The 25,647-nt window shown below is 36.6% G+C and overlaps 2 protein-coding genes across 2 annotated transcripts; one reads left to right on the top strand and one right to left on the bottom strand.

Annotated features, from left to right (window-relative positions):
- The first annotated feature begins 991 nt into the window (after positions 1–991).
- Positions 992–18,182, top strand: LOC146453058 (uncharacterized). Its single transcript, XM_085097102.1, has 8 exons — positions 992–1,093; positions 2,835–3,001; positions 3,681–3,867; positions 4,792–4,924; positions 5,802–5,904; positions 7,228–7,443; positions 10,216–10,334; positions 11,725–18,182. The coding sequence occupies exons 1-8, from the start codon at positions 1,080–1,082 to the stop codon at positions 12,118–12,120; spliced, it is 1,335 nt and encodes a 444-aa protein (XP_084953228.1). The 5' UTR covers positions 992–1,079; the 3' UTR covers positions 12,121–18,182.
- Positions 15,420–24,819, bottom strand: LOC146453057 (fatty acid 2-hydroxylase-like). The gene is made up of 5 exons (XM_085097103.1): positions 24,410–24,819; positions 22,622–22,684; positions 20,756–21,184; positions 19,880–20,132; positions 15,420–18,438 (listed from the first exon to the last, which is right to left on the bottom strand). Exons 1-5 carry the CDS (start codon positions 24,695–24,697, stop codon positions 18,365–18,367), a joined length of 1,107 nt encoding a protein of 368 aa, XP_084953229.1. The 5' UTR covers positions 24,698–24,819; the 3' UTR covers positions 15,420–18,364.
- Between the last annotated feature and the right edge of the window lie 828 nt (positions 24,820–25,647).

Genomic DNA, 25,647 nt, shown 5'->3' with positions numbered 1-25,647 from the left:
CGGGAGTGCCCCGAACGTTACTCAACCTTTTTAATACGTATACCGATTTAATTTCGATAATTCGTTGGTACATATATCGTCTTAATATTCATTAACTATCGACCTGTTTATCTATTAGCTATCACTATTTATTTAAAACTTGATCATTGTGTAATGCAATTCCAGAGATTTGATTGGTTTAGCGGCCATGGTATATGAGCCATTATAATCCATCAAATATTTTCGCTCGCGCGCGATTGGTCTAAACGCCTCACGTGACCGAATATACCCCAGCTAAAACTGGGGAATATCCAATGATATTCCCCAAGTGATATTCCCCAATTTCAAAAACTTCAAGGCGCGTCTTGTTTACAATAAAAATTAATGTCAAGATGGGGGAACTGTTTGCTTTTGTGACAGAAGGAGAGATAAACCTGCTGGTCGATAAAGCAGTATCAGAAAACAACAATACGCTCTAAACGTTTTTGACGGTAAACTGTTCTTAAACGAAATGTTCAAATACTCAAGCTCGTTGCTACATGTTGCGAAAAATATTTGAAGGATAATAACCACAATAGCCTCCATTTGGCTTTAAAAATATGCTCAGATATTTGTCCTTGGACATTATCTGTTCTTCGAAGCTCACAGTTTTCCTCGAGCTTCGCTCTCGGAAAACAGCTCGCTTCTCGGAGCAGATAATCTCCGCGGACAAATATCTGAGCTTATTTTCGCGCCAAATGTATTTATACCATGCCCGATAGTGGCAGATGGCAGATAGTGGGAACGAGGGAAAAATCGAAGCGGGCGGGAAACACTTCGACGAAGAAAAGTCTGTTGTAGTACTTTTCTTTCTATGTTAATGTTGTGTAAATAGTGTGAAATAAATGAACCATTTGAACCAACCATTTTTCCTGCCCATATCGACTTTTTCCTCGCCCCACTCTCCGAGGATGGAGAAAATCGAGCAGGAAACTGGAACAGATGTTAGTCCCCATGCTTCTCGCCTGCTTTTCGGAAATGGGCCTGTCAGAATTCTGCCAGATATGGGTTCTTGGAATTGGGCGTTTGGCTCAATCAACTTTCCCAAATGGTGAGCTAAGATGGACTCTTTAAGGTACGACATAACGCAGATAAGCTTATCAAGTTAACAGAAATGGTTATTCTCCTTCCATCGGTGTATTTAAGCGACTTCGTTTTCATCGAAAATTTTGTTTTTCACCGCTCTGTTGATCGTCGACGTTTTGTTTTATGCGTTGTCTTTACTTAGCTTAATTTTACCTGAAAATCAAAACATTCCTCTTAATTCATTTCGCCTGTGTCTGCTTTTATATTCAATTTGCTTTTTAGCAACCATGGATAAGAATAACTTCCCATCACACTCCTTCACTGGCTACAGTTGACAGTCTATCTTAATATTCTGTAATATTACCTTATGGATCATCGAGTCAATGGCTACTTTCAATTTGCATTTTAGCAGCTGTATATAACGACAGTTAAAGCAAGTGCTGAATGATTTCATGAGTTTTTTGAGTGGGCTTGGATCAGACACATATGCATGTCAGCCACTTGCTCGCTCGCTCGCTCACTCACTCACTCACTCACTCATTGGCTTTAACATAGGATTCAAGTAAACTTTCATTTGTGCTAAATCTGTAGTTGACAAAAATCTGAAAGCAGTTTTTATGAAGGAAACAAGTTTAAACTGTGTTTAACGAAACAGCTTTTAAACGTGTTTAAGCTTTGATAAAAATCCCAGTATTAGTAGCTCCCACCCATATCCGGCATAGTAAATCGAACCCAATCGAACTAAATTTCAATCGAACTCAATCGAACTCAATCGAACTAAATCCGTGGATTGAGTTCGATTGAGTTTGGCAATCGAACGAAATCGAACTCACCGAAAAGAAAAAAAATCAATCGAACCCAATCGAACGTTCGATTTTCGAACTTATGATTTGTGTAAAACAGGCTTTGAAAGTCCCTAACCAGTTCTTGGAAGCTCGGAGTCAGCTCAGTCCGGAGTGTAGCGCACGTGTTTTTCGTAAACGAAGAAATTACGTAGAAATGGCTTAAGATACGCTGTGGATTGTAAGCTTCAAATGCGTAGTAAAAAGGCTACCAGGAATGCCGCTTTGACGTCAAGGATGGCGAAGTTTTCAAGGTTTTAAAGAAAATAGGCAAGAAAAGCCGTGCATTCCGAATTGCAAACGAGCGCGGACGGTCAACGGAACTGGTTGCTTCCCTGTGGCCTGTAAATGCTGTTCGTAAGGGATTCAATAGATTCGGGACCAGATCCAACCGAAATAAATCGGGAATGTATTAATTTGCCTCAAGTAGTTAATATTCTGCAGCCGTTATGAAAAACAGGGGAAGTAAAACTTATGCATTCTTTTCACCTTTAGCAGAGTCTGTGCCGGGGCCACCATTTGATGACCCTAAAGGTCGCTCGCGAAAAGGAGGTGGTATCAATGTCTCCATCAATTAAATTGTGTTCGATTGAGTTCGGTTTCCGAATTCAATCGAACTCAATCAGATGGATTGAGTTCGATTGAGTTCGATTGAGTTCGATTGAATTCGATTTGTTTGGAAATCGAACTCACTGAAAGTCTGGTGTTCGATTTCGTTCGATTGCTGAACTCAATCGAACTCAATCCACGGATTGGGTTCGATTGAGTTCGATTGAGTTCGATTTTCGAACGTTCGATTTACTATGCCAGGCCCATAGGAAACCTGAGTATCACAAGATGCGCAGAACGTATTTGCACATAAACCGTGCAAAAATACTTCCTTATTCAGTAGGCACCATCCTTCAGTCTACTAGATGGCATTTTACTGTCATATTTTTTCTCTGATAGGAAGAAGGTTGGGAACTTTATTGCTGGAAATGATACCAGTGCATCACAACAGCCTAATCAACAGGCTAAGGGTAAACACACTCCCCTTCCTGTTGATCCATATCCATACCCAGGACTGAGATTTGCTTTTCACTTTGTAACTGTTGATGTTACCACTGTTGGACAGAGTAAGTACAACATTTCTTTGTTTGCACCTCATTTTACATGTGAGTCCAAAGTAGACCCTTCAATTCCCCTGCTGACTGTTAACTTTTATCTTAATTCACATTTGTACCGTCCTATGTCAGTCAAAAAACTCATTCTATTCCAACTTCAATAGCATTGTGTAAGTTGGCTGAACTTGTTACTATAACTAATACATTAATTTGTTATTTTTCTATCCCAAATTATGTTATATGCAATGGAAGGGCAAAAATGCAGTCAATATATATCGATATGGTACCTTACAGAGTGCTGCTAATGTCTTTTATCACCTTTGAGCATTAATCATTCTAGATACTGAATACCATGTAGTTTCTATTTCGTGTACATTTTGAAATTTACCAAATGTACACCGAATATTAGGCCTTCCGTCAATTAATTTGTGTATCCAATGCATGTAACGCTGAGTAAAGAAAGGATTCCACTAAATGCCTGGTAAAATAGTCCATTTAATACTGTCAAAGTTCAATAAATTATTACAAGCCCTTTCAAAATTAGTCTCCACCTCCCTCCCCATCAGTTAGTTGGGGGAGGAGTAGGACAGGTGCTTTCAATCCATTATAAGGATTTCTTGTTTCACTTAATTGAGAATGAGTTAACGAGAACTTTTGAGAGGTTAAAGTTCATGTACTTGGTATGTTGCAGCTACTTTTGGCCTTGTAAGTGGACAGACATCAGTGTCTTCAGATGTTACCAGTAAATATGGCAAACTTAATGAACCTTATTTACAAGGCTTCATTCTGGAGACATTTAAGGCTGTACCAGGGGTTGGCAAGACAGGATGGAATGCAAGCGAGACACCATACCAAGGAATCTTCTCCAGACCCCATGGGTATGAAAGAATTTTTTTTTCAGTACTGTAGGTTAAACCCAAAGATGAGCACTGAGTAGTTTATGTAGTTAGTTTACGCTTGTTGCTGAAGGAAAAACCTTTAATGCTCAAGGAGCTTTAGTCATTTAATTAATATTTCTTGAGTTAGTTATTGTTAATTTGGGTGATGTTTCACAATATGATATATTTACAGTCAATCTACATCATGTGTGACTAGTATTTTTGAAATTTGAATGGAGTTTTGAAATTTACATTTAAGTTTTGAACAAATGCCAGTGAGATTTCAGAGCTCTTGTAGAAATTTCCCTAGTTTATTGATGGTATACAGTGTAAGCCTACATTTTTTTCTTTACATTACAGCATTAAGTATTTTAAAAACAATTGTTTCCCAATGCTGGACATTGTACACAGGAATTTGAATGTTCATTTTATTATGAGAAATACTTGTTATGCAGGATGTAAACTGACTGTACAAATTATGTAATGAACACATATTAACCCCCCTCCCCCCCCCTCCCCCCCACCACCACCACCAAAAAAAAATTACTGTTTTTGTCTATGGAAAAGCTGACACAGAAATAAAAATTATTAATTAAATTTAAATAAAGATATGTGTACATGTTCATGTTGTAATAAAATATTTGATCATGGTTTTAGTACACAGGAATCTTTAGTTAGCATTCTGTTTCTTGTGATCATTCAGGTGTGATAGACTGAACTTGTGAACCCCGATCTCCCAGGTTAAGCTACGTGTACAGGCCAAGCCTATGATGTATTGTAAACTTCTAACAGTGTACTTAAACCTTTATGTTCAAACAATGAGCACTCCTGTAGGTTACATCTTAGCTTAAGAGGGCTTTGTGAATTATCCAACCCCTGATTATAAGCTTTTAATTTTTGGTTGTTTTATCAAATATTATTCAGTGCCGCCATGTATCATTCCTGGCAAGCTTTTGTAGTGAAGTCAAGTATTCAAACGGTAGAGCGGGCAGGGCTGTTAAATCAGCTGTCTGGCCGAAGTAATGATGTTGCTAACCAGTCAGGCATCATTTCAGTGGTAGGTAATATATATATAAATTATTATTATTATTATTATTATTATTATTATTATTATTATTATTATTATTAAATATATAAATATCATAACACTCTTGTTAACATATTTTTGTGATGAGCAAGATGTAATGATTATAACTGACATGGAAAAGATGATTTATCAGGAGATTAACAACAAATAATATTATGCCCTTAACCCTTCAAGCACTACCCCCGCTAGCAGAGGCCCTTCGATCTTCCTAGGTAAGCCGACTTATCTAGGAAGATCGAAGGGCCTCTGCTCGCAGGGTATTCAAGCACTAACAGTGATCAGCATCAAATTTCTCCTTGTTAATATCAATGCTTATTCAACCCCTGAGGTCATGATAATTAAGGATGATGTTCACCCAATTCAGGTGAATTTTCTTGACATTTTCATAACTTCTGCACAGTAGTTATATATATAAGAAAAGTATAGGGACAAGATAGGATCATTTGTTGGGAATACCTCCTTGAAGGCTTTCTTGTCAATACCAGCAAAAACCTTGCATGGAGCTAAATGTAATTTAGGTGAGGTTAAACTCGAGACAGTGCTGGCTAGCAGTCTACTTCACTAAGTTGTGGGGGGTGGTCTGGGGTTTTTCTCAGGGCCTTGAGCAGTAAATTTACAGCTTCCATTTTCTCCCATGCTGATGTCAAGCTATTTTGCTGTTGTTGTTCTGTGCATACAGTTGTGAAAAACGCCTGTTTTCAGTTTTTCATCATGATAGAAACCATGCAGAGTTAATAGTAAGAGTCATGCAGCTGTGGGGCTCAACCTTGCCTTTTGGAGCTGTTATTCTTCCAGTATCGATCCAGATCTCTGTTAAATGTTGTGTTTGTTTTGTTGTTAATGGTAGATTGCTCAATATTGCAAGCAAGGTGGTCGTTTAGTGTGTGTGGAATTAACAGGACAGAAGCAAAGCGCTGGAGTATTAGCATCAATTGGCGGTAAAAGTGAAGGTAAGTCTATTCAATTAATGCATTTAATTCAAAAGATGTTTTGGTAGAGTTAAGATGTTCAGGTAGAGCATGGTGAAAAATGTCATCATTTTTTTTAGAAATTTTATCTCAGCAAAACCAAATTTAGTTTTTGTGACCTCATCACTTTAGGTCTCTATGCAGGCAGACACTCACATGAAAACACTTTTTTTAAGTTGCCATGTTCCTCTTGTTGCACTACCTACATGTACAATGTCTTAGGGCTGGTGTCACAGGCATCCCACTTACTATCTCACGGACACTAGCTAGCTAGATGTACAATCATGTAAAATCAGAGAAGAGTGACTTTTCAGGCTGTTAAACGAGCATTTTCACAGTGGTACCGACAGTACTTGACAACTTGAGGTTTTGCTTTTCTCATACAAATGTCAGCTACTGTTGTAGCACTGGCCATGGGGGATAAAAAATTATAAAGGAAAAACAAATTTATTGAATTCTCAAGCTGGCAGTGATGTAATCAAAGGATGCTATTCTGAAAGTGGCCTTTACAACACAGCCAATATACAGTATATACATGTAGTCACTTCAAGTTTAAATTGCTTTAAAGCAAAACAGTTAATTAGTTAATATACAAAGGGATAACTAAACAGCTGAGTTGCATTTGACAAAGGAAGATGGTGGGTCTAATTGTGTCAGTAAGAGGTCAAAACTTTCTCTGTCATCGGTGGGCAGGCAGGCAGGCAGACACCAGATTACCTGTCAAATTCGCCAAAGGAAGGACACAGACTTAGGTAACAAGCTACTTGCAATTACTAAATGATTGCATCTACAGTGCAGGTCAGAATTAGGCAGACCAAAACATACGTGTATAACGTGTCTGCTGACGACGCGTATACGCATCTAAAAATCTGCAGATGCGCATCAAGTCAGACTCATTTTAAAAGTATGTACGAGCTAGCTCATTGTGTTAAAATTGTTGATCTTTCATTGTTCTTTTGAATTGCCTGAGAAAAGAAATATCATATGATAGCTGTCGTTGGCTGATTTCATAAAAATTATGCGAATTTTGTGTTTGTCGGCGACCCGTTGAATTCTTTTGTTTTATTTGGCAATACCACACGAAGAGAACTTTAACGACGATGAATAACAATGGCAAAAACGCACACTTTTAGACAAGTCTAAAAATACGCGCATACGCATTTTTGCTGCATCAAGAACGCGTCTGTTAATACTGACCTGCACTGTACATTTGGTTAATTTCTGGTCTTTCAAGTAATTCTAGGGACACTTTCTAATGCCTTAAATTATATGTGCAGACAGGACTGATGAATTTTTCTCTTCAAGTGTATGGTTGCGATGTGTTCTTCAACATGCCATGTCACCCAAACCCCACCCTATATACGTACCAGCTGATCAATGTTCCTGTGCAAGTGATGTATCTTGGACCAGGAAAACTGGTCAAAGTCACGTGTGATTGGATGGGGCACTTTGCTCAACATCTGCAAAAAGGCTGGAAGCTGACGGATATCTTCTGGGACCAAGGGAAAAAAAGCCATGGAGGTATTTATGTTGTGGTTGATTTTTGTGTCTACGGCTTCTAGAGAAGCGTAGACACTATGTCATCAGGTTGAGTGAAAGAGTGAAAGAGTGTAAGAGTGTAAATGCCACAGGAATCCCAAATGGAATACTATCGAAAGCCGACGCTAATCCTCGACTGACCGAGATCTAAGCAATTGTATTTGCGGATCAGGACAATGGCAACAATACGGTAAATGATGTTTTTCGATGTTGATTTGCTTTTTACAAATAGTTTAAGTGATGATTTGAACCAGAATTCTGTAACTTCTGTAATTTTCATCGCAAACGTGCCCGAATTTACTGCGAGTGATCGCTTTGAACAAACACGGAGTGCCTTCAAGTTTTACGTGCGTGTTTGCACGCACGCATAAAAACTGAAAGTTTTTTGCCTCTAATAGCAAATGCATCATTTATTTCAATAAAATGTTTGTTTTAGAAAGCTTTTTGTTGATTTTTGTGTCTTTGTCAATTCATATATGCGTTTGAGAAGCGACAAATGCGTAATCAAGGACAATTTGCATAAGCGGGTTGAAATTTCATATGCCAAAGGTCTTCATCAACATGCCATGAATTTTTGGCAATATTTTTGCGTTCAAGTGTGTTTTTCGGCAAATGATTAATAGGTAACTATATTATTTTACGTCAGCTTTGGAAGCCAACGATATTTATTTATCTACTGCGCATTTTATTCAGTTTAAACCGCTCTAGGAAAAAGTTAATTTATGCGAAAACTATGGAAACACGACAGGAGTCAAAGGGTTAAAGAATGATACTTGCCATTCATAAGTTCAGTATAGATTAATTAATAGTTTCTGTTGCATTTTATGCCTACGTTTCAGATTACAACTTTGCTTTCAGTACTTTATGTTTAGAACTTTGCTGCATTGCTTTTAGTACAAAGTTGTGGTTCACGTTGTAAGATTATATTTAACAAATCGACGGCAGTTTTCTATGGTCTATACTCTTATAGACCATAAAATGACGTCAAAAAATGTTCAAAACTCAAGTGGAACCACGAGCTGCAGGCGAGTGGTTTCACTGCCAAGTTTTGGACATTTTATGGCGTCATTTTATGGTCTATAATATATTGTTTATGTTAGAATAAAGTTACAGTTCTCTTCATACAAAATGTTTGTGGTAAACGATACCAGCTTAATCTCTTCTCACCAGTATTCTGTGCAACATTTTACAACCATTTTTTTTTTATCTCTATCCTATTTCCACTTCTCCCTCTTCGTTTTCATTTCAGTCTTATTTCCCTTTTCTTCAATTCTTTTATATCACATTTCTATACCAGTACTGCAGTAGACACATGCAGTCTGAGACTGCCTATTTTTTTTTTTTTTTTTTTTTGGGGGGGGGGGGGGGGAGTAAAATTTTTAAAACCAGTTTACTTTTTTTTTCCTTTTGTTAAGCATTCATTACCGTAACCATAATCTGAGACAAAGGGAAATAAAAATCAAACTCTGATTTGAAAATTTTTAACAAAAATAAATAAATAAATAAATAAATAAATTATTGAACCACAACATTTACACCAAGGGATAGTAACTAGTATATTGAATCTTAAATATTTTTTTGTACTTTAGAACCAAAGTCAGAGGTTCAAAACAGTGAAAATCAGTGACAAAGAACGGCTTTGATTACATGAGACCAGTATGAACTCAGACTGACACAAGCCAGTTTACAATGAGGCTGGTCCAAAAGTAGGAAACAATAATATGTGAGACCGACCAAAACTCAAATCCTTAAGATGCCAGACCGTAATAAAATGTTTATGTAAACTTGAGACCAATATTTAAAACATGATACTAGACAAAAAGTGTAGTTGGTACATGCATGTTTGAAAAGAAGGACCTTTAAGTATGTATTTTACTTTAATTTGCAGTTTGCTTGTCATATGTCTTACAATGTTTAATAGCCATGGGTGCTGCAACTACTGTGGTCTTCAGCCCTGAATTAACAGAACAAAGTAATAACTTCTCCACACAAACATGCTTGCCGTATAAGTGTTTTTAAAGACAGTCAGTTAACAGACAAAGCAAGAGGAGATTAAGTAATGTGTTTTTTAGTCTGGTTTCATGTAAATTTTTACTATGAAATAATTTGCAATGGTCACTGGCAAATTAAAAATCATGCAAAAATCCACTAGTCTAAGAACATTTTATCACCAAAAAACCCTCTAAATTTCAATTTCAAACCCAGAAAAGGCCTTTAGCTTCCTTGTTACTAAATCAAATTTTAAAATAAATTATAATACGAAAATACCCTCCCCCCTACTAAGACTCTGGTAGAATTGAAGAACAGTTCCCCGTAAACCAGACAGCCCACTTCTGGTAATCTGTCGCACGGCGAATGGCTTACAGATGGCCAACAGCTGTCTAAATCTGCTGACTGTGACAAATAATTGGTAATTAAGGAATCAAATTGACAGGCAGATGACATATTTAGCTTGGATGTAATTCAAGTCAACCACAGAGCTTGTCTAGCAGCCTAATCATGCACCTGTATATTGTGATTATTTTTAATTCCAGTCTCTGACAATGTTTGTTCTCTGGCAATCGCAATGCAAGGTGGTTTTTAGAAATTCTTTGAAATAATTAATAAAAAATATTTTTCTCTTTCATTAAACAATATTTCAAAGTAACAGACAAATAAACTGCTCTTACTACTAATCTGGTTATTCACTGCTATAGCTTACTATAGTATAAAACAAATAATTTGATGTGATAATTTTTCCTGTTTCCTTGCTAGATTTTTCCCTTTCTGGGGATCACAATTCAGTGTGGTTTTTTGAGAAAGAATCTTCCAGGATGCAAGACCAAACACCTGTATATGAAGGCACCATCATTGAGTACCAACACACTGTCAAGGTAAGTTGCTCTTACTCTTTCTTCTCTAAAGAGCGAATCATGTGCAGCAAGTGACCCTGTACCATCTATAGATGATTACTTACTGATTTGTGCCCTTTTAAAGACATAATTATTTGACTGTGTAAGCTAGTACAGATTGGTCTGTTCAGATGCAGAAAGGTTAGCTGAAAATCTAAGTTGCAGAAAGTGTTTGCGATGGAATCTTATTCCCCGAATTTACTAGCTGTATGTTGGTGGCTTGATGAAAAGGCTAGCTGATCTTGTTTTGCATTTTTAACGATATGTTTGCCCCTTCAAAAATGAAAGGAACTAGTTTTTCAGTGTTACAAAATTTTGAGCTGACATTTTGCCGAAGAAAACTTCAGATTTCTTTATAACTTTTTGAAATTAAGAAGAATTCCGGAGACGATCAAGGCCCCCACTGAAATGAGCCATTGAGTGTCCCTGCTTCATATTATTTTTAAATTAATTTGTTCAACAGCAGCCAGAGCGACTGCTTTTATGCTGCAGTCATGCATGCATGCATCTATACAGGGCTGTCATTAAATGTTGGACAAATGGGCTTCACACAGAATTTTAGTATCCAGTCATAATTTATGCTAATTCTTGTTTTCTGTAATCATTCTTGTAAATGGTTTGAACCCTGATGTTGTATCATAAGTGTGTAAATTATTATGGTTTTATATGATTAAATTTCTTCCAGAAATTTAGTTGGTAAATAGCTCATCTTCTTCAAAACACAGATTTGGCTGCAGCAACTTTCAGCCCTGTGTTTTTCTTCAGAAGGCCTTTGGAATCAACTTTCAGTACTATACTCTTTTACAGGGATAAAAAGAATATGTGGTCTCCACTCAAGTTAACTTCTTTCATTTGGAAGTTTTACCTCCACTTTTGCACTAAATTAAGTTTACTAAAATAAATAACTTTCCCTTCAATTTGTATTTTATTAATTATTTTGTAATAAGTCACATTAATTTTCAAATCATGACCACATTTGATTTCTGTTGTTCATAAAAGTGTTTCCATTGATTATGGCTATAAAGTAACACAATTTTCGTATTTTCTTTAAATTCAAAGTAATATTTAACTAAAGAATGTACAATGTTGATTTGTATGATTTTATATTGTAGCACTACGCCAATGTTTGCTGGGAATTTTTAAACTTGAAAAGTGTACAATACTATATGCTGTAGATCAAAGTTTACACTTGCAGGAATCGCTTCAGTCTTCTTAAACCTAAAACATCATAAAAGGCCCAAGCTTGCTGCTTATAAGAGGAGATGTACAGGGAAGCATGTGTACACTCTTGGGAGTCAACAAGTTAAGATTCCTTTAATAAATTAATAAATTCATAATTTTATATGTAAATTATGTTATAACTTATCTGCAGATTGGATTCTTTGAGACAAAGGCCAAGGGAGACTGGATGCCAATGATAACAGAAATGGGAAACAGAGGCTGGGAGCTAGCTTGCATGCTGGAGACACCAGAAGTCACCAAGATAGGCCTGGGAAATATCACTTTTAAACTGCTATTTTTCTTTCAAAGGCGTATAATGCAAGGTCAGCCCTATGGGGGCTACCCTGCGGCAACCCCCCAGGGAATACCAGGCCACTATGGACCACCCCCTGGGGCCCAATACCCCATGGCAGGGCAGGCGGCAGGTTATTACGCTCCCCCAGGGCAGCCTGGTGCACCCCCTCCTGCTGGGTATCCAAACTATGCACAACCCCCCTACAGTGCTAGACCAGAACCAAGTGCACCCCCCCTCCCTAGGAAACAATGACAACATGGCCCTTCAAACTTCAGGGTACCTAGCAGTCACTATATAACGTTAAGCAATCATGCCAGCTTAATATTTCTCATTTATTAACAAGAGCGCTGCATGTGTGTGCATGTTAGACAGTGTTACACATCATGTACACTTGATTTCTTTGAGCACTTAAGTCTGTAGTTACAACTATATAAGTGTGAAGTGATCAAAAAATTGTTCACAAGGTGTGTTAAGACACATGACCGTGAATTTCATTTTAATGTGTACATTGTTATGCATAACCATAGAATGGCTCATCACCATGAATACAGCTCCTTGATAGGTTGACCCCGCTATAGAGTGTGTTCACGGCAACCATGTTGGATGAGCCAAACAGTAAAAAATATTTGCATAAACATAAATGTATTTCCCAAAGGAAAATCATAATTTCTATTGTTTCGCTCCTCCAACATGGCCACTGTGGACACGCTCTATACAACTCGAATGAGTCGCCATTTGAGTTAAGCTTTATATTTAGCATGATTCCATGTTTTGTAAGCTGGTGTCAATTTTACCCCACAAGAATTTTCTAGACAACTTACTGCCAAATAATAGTTCTAAACTGCTTCTGAAATATTCACACGAAAAGCTTTGCACTTAGCCTTGCTTTCATGAGGTTGAAAACAATTGGAAAACGGCCAAATGATATTCTGTTTAATTGAAATCCGGGCCTTCCTGGGTCCCCAAAACTGGAAATTTGGAGTTCACCTTTCAAGTAAATATACTGCATCCACACTGGTTATAATTCGGCCACCAGCAGCGAAATGCCCTAGGCTGTCATAGAAATTGACCCACCCCCTCCCCACCACCACCACTTTGGCTTAACATTATATATAGACAACAGTTACTTGAAACTTGGCTTTTTAATTTGGGTGCCAGATTTTGTTAAACAACAAACATCAGCATAAAGTCTGACCGCCTTAGTATTTCTCAATTTTTTGAAAATATATATATTTGATTTTTTTCTTTTCATAGTATGTATAAAACACTAGAAGTTTTTAAAATGTGCAAAAAACCCTGATGTATTATTATTAAAAAGTATTTAACCCAAAATGCTTAAACTGTTGTTAAACAATTGTATAAATGTGGCATAAACCTCGTTCCCAAAGCTGTTCACTTGTAATATGGGGAGGGGCGCCCCTCCCAGTTTTGTAAGGGAAAAGCTATGGCAACGATTTTGATGCGGCATTTACTGAACAGTGTTTTATCAAAGATAAATTATACACTCTCAGACTGTGTATTTAGTAAATCATTAGATGATTTAAAAATCACATTGTAAAGTGAAAGTAGCAAAATAAATTAAGTAATGGCTCAGTATCACTGAAAATAAAGCAAATTTATATAGCCTTTGTGTCTTCCATTGACTCTGACTTATTATTTTTATTAATGCCTCACAGTGACAAAAAATAATTATTACAATAATTATTGAACACCCTAGCGCGTACAGAAATTAAAATTAATTTTATTACAGAGCATATGTCTTACAGGTGTAAATAGCACCGATGAAGTATCAAATTGCCTTTTTGACAATGAATTATTTATTTTGTTTGTGGCTTTCACTTTGCAACAAACCACTTTCTGACAGGGCTGTCAACTCTCCCGGATACTGAATCCAGGAGTCTCCAGATTTTGAACCAGATGTATGTCTGTAATCTCCCGGCTAATTGACGAATTTTCCTAGTCGTCTTAGTCTGTTGACTTTTTGGCAATAAAAGTCGGTAATGTCAGGCGTGGTTCCCCCCCCCAACTGAAGCCGTGAATTTGACCTTGATGCGACGCCTCTGTATGGCGCTTTGTTACTGCTGGCCGGGGAAATCATATTCTTCATATTTGAAGACGTGTGAGGTTGACAGCCCTGCATTTCCAAAGTTTGGTGGTCATTATTAAACACTAGAGCTTTTAATATGATTTTTTTTTTCTCACTCTTTGAATTGATTGGATTGAAACTGAATCAGCTGGATAGAGGATAACAAACAATTTCTGGGGATGGCTGAAGTTGCCTTTGCGGTGCAGAGAGGCAGCCGCAAAACGTTACTGTTCATTTGAAACGGAGTTTCATTTGTATGCGAATTTCTACTCACTTCTTTAGCATAAAAGCAGGCTTCACTTTGAAATAGGGGTATAACACAATTCAGAAATAATTAAAATTATAGAAGTTTCACATTTTGGTGGATGTGTTGTAGTTTCGCACATCAGACTTTCGATTCAGATCGTAGGGTCACTGGTTCAAAACTAGGTTGGGGTCTTCATTGCTGAAGTTGTTCCTTTCACAAGAAACTTTTGTCCACATTGTCTCTCTTCACCCAGGTGTATAAATGGGTACCGGCAACACACTGCTGGGGGTAACCCTGCAATGGACTAGCATCCCATCCAGGAGGGGAGTAGCAATACTTCTCAGCTGTAGTTTCTTCCATACTGTAGAACTTATATGGGTAAGCTCCAGTTGCATGGGCCACTTAGGCCCCTGGTCCGACTTTTGCTACCTCTATTAACCTACCTTATTATTTACAACAAAACACTGACAATTAAATACTTTATACTTAAGGCAACTAAGAATGTTCCCACAAATCATAACCAGGGCTAATCAACAAATTAGTCCTTAATTAAGGAAAAAAAGACAAACTAAACTTTGCATAAAATCACAAAATAATACCAAATGTTTGTGACTGAGCAGTTTAGCCATTCACAATTTCAGAGCTCTGCAACAGCATAATCGGCTATCCATAAACTTCCCATTGTAGTCTTCCAAAGCAAAGTCAGGTTTAAGCCTTTGTTTTTAGAGTTTTACTAATTTTTTGAAATAAGACCTGCTTTCTTTGTCAGGCTGTAGTGGTTCTTATATACTGGCAGAAGTTTAATATGCCAAATTAATACACTGCACAGTCAGTTTCTTGACTTGTATGAAATGTAGCGATTTGGAATACAGTATGTGCTGGTGCTGGAATGTTGCAATTTTAACAGTCAGAATAATATAATTGGACTCCACCAGGCGCTCCTCACTCTGCTGTGCTTAATCTAGCTGGAATATAAACAAACATATAGTACATACAGTCAGGTTGTCTCTGCAGTAATTTTATTGCTTGAACCCAGGTGTGTTTTAAAAGTACAATATAATGTGATCACTGAGGTGTAAGATGCCATGGGTGGTGGTAAACTGAATGGAGATTCACAAATGGCACAGACCTCTCCACTAAAGTACTATACCTGCCCATCAGATTATTGTTCATAATGAACAATACAACAAGCCACAAATTAACTTTATGAAAGTAATCCCCAACTCAAAGTTAATTTTATTCTGCCCAGATGGTCACACTAAACAAACTAAAATCATTACAATGACAAGCCACAAGACTATGTGTGCAATTAATAACTAATTCAAAGTCCATTTTACTCTCCCCAGATGATCGTACTAGTTAAAACTAAATAACAAATTAAATTAAACCACAAGTATAAATATTATGTTAATTTTTCCTTCTAAGAAGGGCCAGTCACAACTGTACAAGCTGGTAATCACAGTGACGACGAATAAATAGTTGAGTGTGTAGACTTATCAATCAATGAAAAATACATTAGAAAAGTTAACACTAATTTATACATACTAATTAGATTAATTAGCAAAATTTCTTTCAATTACAAAAATTACTTGTCTCCAATTTTTTTCTAAATCTAACAAATATACCCTCAGTTGATTAAAATATAATGTGCCTCGATGACATAAACAAGAATAATACAGAGGTCAAATTCAGTCTGAGCTAGGTTTTTAATGGTAACTGTTCCAATAATAAATTCATAATAAATTAGCAAACTTAAAGGGGAAGTATCATGTAAATTTGCTGTCATTATAAAACCCAAAAATGTTTGTCTGTCAGCAGAAACAACGAAATAATTGTCAAGTTCGTTTTAAACTATCACCCTGGCCCAGAGCAATAAAACCGTTGATTAGTGCCTCTGGCCAGAGACAGAGTAGGTCAGTTTGGATTGAAACTTGAAAAATGTTAGGCTAATGTTTTTCATTACAAGTTCTTGCATTTTTGTTTCCAAAATGCACTAGAACAGATCACAAGTTGTTCCTTTCAAAAATTGAGTTGATTTCTTTCCTCTCGTCATTCTAGAATATTATTTGGCAGCCGATTGAAGGTCTTACTTCATCATTTTTAAGAAAAGATATTAAAAAACCCATGATATTTCCCCTTTAAGAAGGTTTCAAGTTTTTTAAAGTGAAGTGTGTGGAGACTGATTGGCACTGCGTGTGTGACACTGTGTTTACTGATACTCCACTTTAAAAAACTTCAAACCTTTTTTTTTAGTAATGATCAAATGGTTTTGTAAACTCACAAACTCACAAAAAACATAATTATTGGTTTTGAGCTCTCAAAGCCTTATCTTTAACCATCTTTTCTTATTGTTTACCTTTGACCGCGGTTGAGGTATAGAGCTGACGCTATCCCTCACATCAACTTTCCTATGGATTTTTATGACCTGAGTTGATGTATAGAGATGAGCAATACTGCCTTTACTTTCGGTCCATTTTAAAACTAGGCATGAATGTTTTAAATAATGTATATGAGAATTTTAATAGAATTTTCATTCATGTGCATCAAATGCACAGATTTGATTTGCAACTAGTGGAAGATGCCAAATCATTGTTTAGTTAGTTTATAGCAAGTCTGCTATCTGAAATTTAAAACAGATTACTTGTCATGTCTCTAGAAGGCTAATTTGAACAGTGAGTATGTCCCCATCTGAATTTCACTTCATCCAGTTGTAACACAATGTATATAAAGCACTGTACTAAGGTTCCACTTTGACATTGGTAAATCTGGCAGGCTCAGAACAACAAATTTGGTGGACTAATTTTACTTTTCTCAACAGAGCAGATTAATGTTACTATCTTGTTCTAACGTAAAACACATTCAATTATTTTCATATTTCCAAATGTTGAATTTTTAAACAATACATGTATTAATTTATGATTTCACAGCAGCAATCACGTAATGTTCCACTTTATCTTATTTCTTTCAGTTTGGTGTTTTAATGCTGTGTCGGAATTTACCCCAACATGGTTCCTGTAGTTAAGCTTTTAGTGTACAACTAATAAATAAAGAGCATAAAAACTATCCACAAGTTATAAAATAATGGGCTGGTTTTTAGTTGTGTTCTACACTCAGCCAATTCAATTCAGGAAAGATGTTCAGCTGAATACAAGTCCTGTTCAACAAATGCAACCGAAGAAAAGGACCAAATTAACATGTCCACATGCTTTTTTTCACACCCATGGCCATTTAACTGGATCAAACAATAAGATAGATCTTGAACCTTTACGTTGCGCATGCCTTAACAAAATGCCAGACCTGGACTCTGGAGACTGATTTTAATTTGATTATTAGTTTGCATTTGGTGTGAAGTCATGCTGTCGGAAAATTAAAACAGAAAGTGTTTGAAAGAAGACATGTCCCTGTGGACAGGGCCTTATCCAAAAAAGTTAAGTTCATCCATTTTGTTCTAATAATCTTATGATAATTTTATTAATGGCAGAGGGTCAAACACTGTTAGTACTAGTATTGGGACACCTAACATAATTTCCATGACTGCATTCATTTCACAGAACAAACAAGAGAGGCAGCTTGGCTGAGCAGTTAGGGCGTTGGACTTGAAATCCGGAGGTCACGGGTACAAATCCTGCACTGGCCGCTAGCTGGAGTTGTTTCTCGATAGCCCTGAGTTCAACTCCTCGGCCGCGCTTGTAAATAACCAGCTGACCTGGGATTTTAACCATGTTATGTTCAATTTAAATTATTTCAGTCTTTAGAGTTGGAGTCTAATGTTTGGCCCCACACTGCCAAGGGTAAATAAAGGTTGTTATTAATTATTATTTATTTTAATTATTTCTGTCCTCAGGAGTCCCACGTTTTCCATTGTAATGATAATTACTAGTTACTATTAGTGGCAGCAGCCTAAAATGCAGTAGCCAGGTTTTTAACATCAGAGTTTACCTGTCAGTACCTTTCTATAAATTATTTAGGTGCTGCAAAACTGCAATATAGGATACATGTGAGGCAATAATGATCTAGAAATTTCCCTTAATCTCTGTCTAAGAATTACATTATTTTAACCTAATAAATAACTATGTTACAAATATTTGTATAACGCCTTGCAATTATACAAGTTATTGAACACTTAAAACCCTTAACTATTAAGTCAAATTATTCAATCCATCCTAGGCTGCCTTGACAAGTTTGTCTGGGAAGGTGCCAAATGGATAATCCCACAGCTTGCTGGAAATGCCAAAACCTGTGGTACAAACACAAATTTTTATTTTTAATTAATTATTAATAAGTAATAAACATTTAATTTTAATTTACATAACAGTCACATGTAACAAAGGCATTTTTTGATACGTATATGACAAACAGTACACTCTGTCTGACAAAATGTCTGTTTGAATGCCCTGTACTCTGGACAACACTATCGTTTAAAAGACAAACAATGGTCTCTTTGGGTTGGTGTCTGCAGGTTTGGCCATAAATTTGTGTGTTTACCATTTGGTGGAAATTCACACTCAGCAATATTAAATATGTTGTTGCAAAGTTAAAGAAATGTAGCATTTGATTACACATTTGTGCACTGTAATGTGCTATTAACCAAGAGTACAAGTTTAATTTTGTTGTTGTTGAACAATAATTAATTCAAGCTGTTTTGTAAACAAGCTAATTTGTTGACAGTTTGTAACATGTGAACTATATTTTTTAGCTTGATGGATGTAACATGTTTTAGACCTTTATCAAGTTTGCAATATCAGGTGTTTATATAAGTGATTACCTTTTCCAAATACCCAAACAATTAAAAAAACAAGATGCCTATACTGGCATTTATGCGTGATGCTTAATGTGGCCTCATTGATTCCCATTGTGTGCTTTGTAGATTTATAAAACTATCCTAGCTAATGGAATAGTTTGAGTGACAAAGATAGCATTATGTTGTTTCCCTTGTGTTACGCCTCTTATCATTGCACCGGAAATTCCACTACTGCATGATATTTTATCATTGTGTTACTAGAAATCATACCGGAAATGACTTTCTCATAACGTCATGCTTATCAGTGACCTTGCCTTCACACATTGTGGTTCTAGAATTGTCAAACAAAGCATGATTCCTTTGCCAGGAACTCTCCAATTTCCACCGTTTTAAATGTCGAGTGCTCCTTAGAAGTTATTCTTTCGATTTTACCGCTTCAAAATGGTTAAATTTCCAATTGAAAACGGCACACTTGACTCCACAACATGTTAACAATATGGCCGCCACAAATTTGATCCGGGTATAATGAATAAATCAAATGATGCTAAATTGACGTCACAGAGGTAGGGATGACTCCTGTCCGATCTCTCCTGAAATACACTAAGATATTGCATTCTGATTGGACCATTTTTGTTAAAGACAATGAGGAAAATAGCAGACAAAAAGATCCCCTCTAGTAGAAAACTAAATTTGATACATGTAAAACGAGTTAATGATTAAAAGATGCAGATTTCAGGCTACCATGAAGAAAAAAAAAATACCATGACAAAGATATTGAGCCCATTTTAAGACACATGCTACCTTCGAAACATAAACATCACTCGGAAAAAAAATGTAGAACCATGAGATGTCATCTGTGGCACTGACATACAAGTCTGTGGATCAGCACTTCTGTGGTACAAAATGTTTTAAACATTTTCTTTCATTTTTAACACACCTTTCTGTTGGTCCTCAAAATGGTGTGACACATGGTATCTTTTCAGCTGGTGAAGATAGCTCCCAGGCGTTGGAGATCCATGATGTAGGTAGTAATGCACGAGATCATAGCTGATGTAGCCCAGCAAGCCACCTGCAAATACACATCTGCCAATAGCTAACGGCATCAGCACAGTAAACATGTAGTAGAACATTGTTGCCAATACCCCAGCTGCTACTGGAGGAAAGACCAGTCTTCCACTATCAAAAGGAACCTGATGTTAAAATAGTAGCACAGTTGTGAAGACCAGTATTTTAATTATTTATTACACAGCTTTTAAAAAGTAAAGTATTAAAGCATACATAATAGGCTGAAAAAGGTATATCAGGGGGTTAGTTTCTAAAAAAACTGTGGTGAATGTTCAATGGTTTTATAAACAGACTTGATAACTAATTTGGCCGACAAGTGATGTGAGTGCTGATGTTTCGAAAAAAGAGGTGCCGCCAGCCAATTTTTTTTATAGTAAAATTCAACGTGTTTCAAAATCAGTTGAACCACTCTTTTAAGTGTTTGATATAGCTCCTTAAACCATTTTTTAATTCTTGGAGAAATTCAAAGCAAAAATTCATCAAACATTGCTCCAATGTTTTATCCCCTGCTTTTTGCTTCATTTTGTGATAAAAACAGAAATCTTGCCCATAATCATAAGTTTTGATTGCAAAAAAGTGCAAAGCAGTGGATAAAACATTAAAGCAATGTTTCCTGAAGGAATTCAAGGCCACATGCAAAAACTCCGGTGACTCTGATCGAGCTAAAACCGCAAAAAGTGATCTGACAAGTCATTTAGGTTGGTTATACTCTCAGCCATAAAATTATAACAATCATAACTTACTCTACCTTATGGTGTTGTCCATGAAGAAAAAAGTGAATGGTAATCCAAAATGGGTCATCAGCAGGAACATGGTTGATCAGGTGAAACAAGAAGCGATGCAAGCAGTATTCAATCAGTGACCAGACAAGAACACCGCATAGGAACAGAACAGAGAAGACAAAGAAAACCTTGGCCTCTGAATCCAGAAAATATGCATCAAAGTTCTCAATTCCATTCCTTGCTCTTAAATCTTGAATGGCCACAAGACAAACGTACAGCATCGTTGGTATCCAGATGATTGGTACAACATACCATGGTGTTGTTGAAAAGAACTCCACAAAGTCGGACTCAAAGAGTCTCAAAGGCCGGTCAACTGGCGAATGAACCCAGTTTAGGTAGTCTGGGCCAAGCTTTCCAACTTGTGGTAGTATTGCTTTGTTCCAATCAATAAGCTCCTGAAATGATTTGAAAACATTATAAACAGTAAAAGTTATTACACAGATCACAGTAAAATGTGAATGAACCTTGATCTTCCCATGGCAGCTGCATCTTTGCACAGCTTAAATCTATTTAACAAATCAAATGTGGTTTAGCGTTGTCTGTACTCTTATCGACAATGATGTTCGTCATCACAGTGGTCAAAATGTTGGTGAGTCCACAACAAATTTTGACCACTGTAATGACGAATATCGTTGTCGATAAGAGTACAGACAATGCTAAACCACATTCGATTTGTTTTTTACCACAATATCAACGTCAACGAAAATTTTACAATAACTGTCAAAATTTCCACACGCTGATTGACGCGAGCAGCGTTGTCTAGACTCTTAATCGACAACAGAAAATTAGCCAATCAGATTGCGAGATTAGAAACAATTGACTGTGGTAAAATAAGCATTCTATTTGCATCTGAAATTTGGAGTCTTACGAATTCTTGAAGGGGTTTATTGTTTGGGATTTTACCCTGATTGGGGACCATTAATACTTTTTATAAGGGACACGTGGAGATAACCTCACAGCTGCAACTTTACACATTTAAGGGAGGCAGTATGGCCAAGCAGTAAGGATGCTAGACTTGTAATTTGGAGGTACAGTACGTTCCGGGTTCAAGTCCCACTCTAGCTGTTTGCTGGAGTTGTTCTTGGCAGCCCGAGTTCAACTCCCTGGCCGTGCTTGTAAATAGCAAACTGGTTGTTGGCATTACCAAAAGGTAAGCCATGTCAATTGACACTGACTTTACACTGTAATTAGTGCGTGAGGTTGTTCAGCCACATGATTACTATTTTTTAACACCTCATCCCAAGTCTTGGAAGAAATCATAGCAGTTCTTCCAATATTGTTATCTATATTTGTCAATTTATTATAATATTAAAGTAGACCTAATTATTTCTTGTATTTTATTGTATTGTATTATTAGTTGTTACTTATAGTTAGTTTTCTCTTTTTCTCCTTGTACTTACCTGAACGACTTTACTGTGTCTAAATAGAGTTACCTTATGTTACCTTGTCTTGTATTGGATTATTATGCCAGTTGGGATTTTTAACCTGTTCTGTTGAATTTGGATTATTTGTTTCCCATCATTTGAGTGGAGTCACTTCCACTATTATTAGTCTATAAACAAAGCATTTACATTTTTTGCACATCAACAAAAAGTAAAACAAAACGATTATTTTCATTCTTATTTTAACTAACTGGTATTAAAAAGATAATATTGTGGAGCTCCGCTTTTAGAATTGGCTAAATTTTTTATATATTTATCAATGTAAATCCCTCAAATTTGGTATTTATCCATGGATGCACTCTCTCCATTCTTGAACTTACCTCTCGTACTTAAAAATAAACAACAGTTATGGTAACCAAAAAAGCCATAGGAAAGAATTTCCAAACATACCTCCCGCCATCCATCCATAGGAAGATTCTCGCGAGTTGTTGAGTCAAATTCTTTGTCATTTTCCTGAAATTTAGAAGACAAATTTAAAATGTACGGATGATAGAACCAGTCAAGTTTGTATTTTGTCACAACAATACATGACAGTTACAAGTGATCAGAAATAACCATTGAACCCCATCACCATCTGGCCACAGAAATCGGCTGCTTTAATGAGGTGGTTTTTAGATAAGAAAAAGACTGCAAAACTTTATATTCAGGCAGAAACATTCTAATACTGAGGTGGTTATAGTGACAAGGTAGTTATAAGGCAGGGCCTTGGAGTGGGGTACTTCCATGTACAAGCTACAAGGACATGTGCCATTAGCATACATAACTTATATACTTAGTTAAATAACCTTTATTTCAACTCAAATTTGAGGGTAGCTATAAAGCTAGCATCTTTGAGCAGAAGAAAGATTACATACACAAAACCAAGCGACAAAGTATAAAGACAGATACACAGAACTGGTACATAAAAAATGCTACCCAAAGGGGTATGGAGGAAGAGTACCCAGGCCAGGAGGCAAGGTGAAAAGTGCAGAGAAAGAAAGCATTCCAACTGGCTATATGCCATCGCTGAGAATGAACTAAATTAAAATTAACTTCAAAATCTATTTCAATCTTTACATCTGAATCTCTAAGAATCCATCCCTTGGGTCTGATCTTAGCTGTACCCAGCGTAAAACAAGAGCCTAAAATAATTACAATAGGCAATGACAACGCCCTACTTGTGAGCAGTGGTGCAAACATTTGGCAATGCAATTTTGGCAATTATTTACATATTTTCTGCCAAAAGTTTTAGTCATTTGCATCTCCAATGAAGCATGGAAACCCTTGCTAGCATCCAAATCTGCAGTTCTCTAACTTTAGTAAGCTTGTTTAATTTAAAATTTCATGTAACAAGGGGAAAATTAAAAAACCTATCTATAATATAAAGAAGGGACTATTATGAAATACATTAAAATAATAGTGTATCAAACCACTTCAACAGTGCAACACCAGTACTTTGAATGACAATTGGTATGTATAATTATCATACTGCGTTGAGGTTTGTTTTTCAAGCTGATTATGGCGATTATGTTACATCACGTGAAAATGAACTGATATTTTTTTAACTGCGCAAATGATGCCATTTATATCACCGAGTTTCTTGTCCTACAAAAATGTTTCGCTTAATAACAATGCAAACAGAAATAAAATGAAAACGCCCAAGACTTGAAACACGATGATCAAACTGTTAAACGTTTGATGACGTGCGTTTTATCATATTACATAATGAGAATACATCGAGGCTATGTAAAATGTGTTCACTTCTAGGGCAGTGAAAATTCCTTTCTGGTTCTGTTTTCGTTCATCCAATGCTCAAATATTCAAGAATTTTCCAAATTTAATTTCAATGTAATTAAGATGTAAATTAGTTGGGCACTACAACAAAATTTATAATGAGGAACAGTTAAGCTTAAGCTTAAGGCTTATGTGTAAACGTTTATGCATCAGCAAACCCCTGGCATTCAGTTATGAATAAAATAAAAAAATTATCGCGGGATGAAATGGCTAATTCAACGCATTTAACTCTACACAACGTAAAAATCTCTTAGTTAAAGAGAGGTAGCAAAGAAAATGATCAAGTACAGGTACGAAATTTACACCACAAGGCAAGACAAATGCAGGGCTTGTGTTGTTAGTTGTTCTTGCGTTGAACAACAATTATTTTAAAGAAAAACTTTGCAGTCAGAAAGCTTTACTTACATCGCCTTTTAAACGCCCTATCAGATACTTTCCAAGCCACCCGTACGCAAACGTTGTGTGTTTGTGGAGATCATCCTGAGTCATCAATGTTGTCACATCCTGCCCCGCGTACGCAAGCAAAATATCCTTGCCGCCGGGATGGCGTTCAAGGAATTCGCTAACATCGTACACCTTGCCACGATGTATTACCCAAGCATCTTTCTCTGTGTTGTGTTGCTGCACTTCCTCGAGCGAAAACAGAGGAAGATTCGTTTTAACAACGCTCCCCTCTGTTCCACGTTCCGCCATTGATCCCCCCAAATATATTTATTTTGGTTTGAGACGTGGACGGTTTGAAGCTCGTTATCAGTTTCCCTGAGAACTAATTGATCGACGAGTACTGGAGAAGAGTCACTTTTTTCCTGTTTTGTCTTTCTTTCTTTCTTTCTTTCTTTCTTTCTTTCTTTCTTTCTTTCTTTCTTTCTTTCTTTCTTTCTTTCTTTCTTTCTATCTTTCTTTCTTTCTTTCTCTCCTCTTTTTATTGGGGGAGGCCTTTTGGTTGCTGATGTTGTTGCTTTTGCCACAAAATTCGAACGAATGTTCTCAGTGAATGGTTGGACCATTGAGTAATGCTAGTGTTTTCCAAAATCAACATGAATACTCAGTCTGGAAGACATGACCCTCTGACTCGGCATGACTCCTTTATCTCCTTGTATCCGGTCAGAAGGGAGGATAATTTTCGGAAAACTTTTTTTTCAATGTTTGCGGATGATTTCCAGCCAAACGGTTCGGGAGGTTTGTTTAATGTTAATTAAGTAACCTGAGTATCAGACCTTACTAAGGGGAGGGGGGAGAATTCCCAGCCCGATCTGGATACTCAGGCTTAATGGTTGGTAGGAAGTGTTAACACCCAAAAATTCTACTTGTTAAATGACCTTCTGTTTTTGTTTTGTTTTGCTTTTTTGTTGTTGTTGTTGTTGTTGTTGTTTTTTTTTTTTGTTTAATTTGAACAATTTCAGCTGAGTTATATCGTGGGGTGATGCACCCTCGTGACCCGCAATTTTTGCAGTGAATGCGCGCACTGATGGTTCAAAGCTGTGTCCAAATCGTTGTGGAAACACAGAAATTTTCCGGAAAACATTTAGTCCATGTGACCTGTGTACAGAGTAATAGAAATTCCCGAGTAAAGGTGACAATAGCCTCAGTTACAGTAATAAAAAAATGGCGTGAAATACATATATATAAAATTTCAGAATACA

This window comes from Pavona decussata, unplaced genomic scaffold, assembly GCF_977016875.1.
Source record: "Pavona decussata unplaced genomic scaffold, jaPavDecu1.1 SCAFFOLD_353, whole genome shotgun sequence".
Lineage (NCBI taxonomy): Eukaryota > Metazoa > Cnidaria > Anthozoa > Scleractinia > Agariciidae > Pavona > Pavona decussata.
Note: the sequence above shows the minus strand (reverse complement) of the source record. Positions and strands in the feature narration are given on the sequence as shown.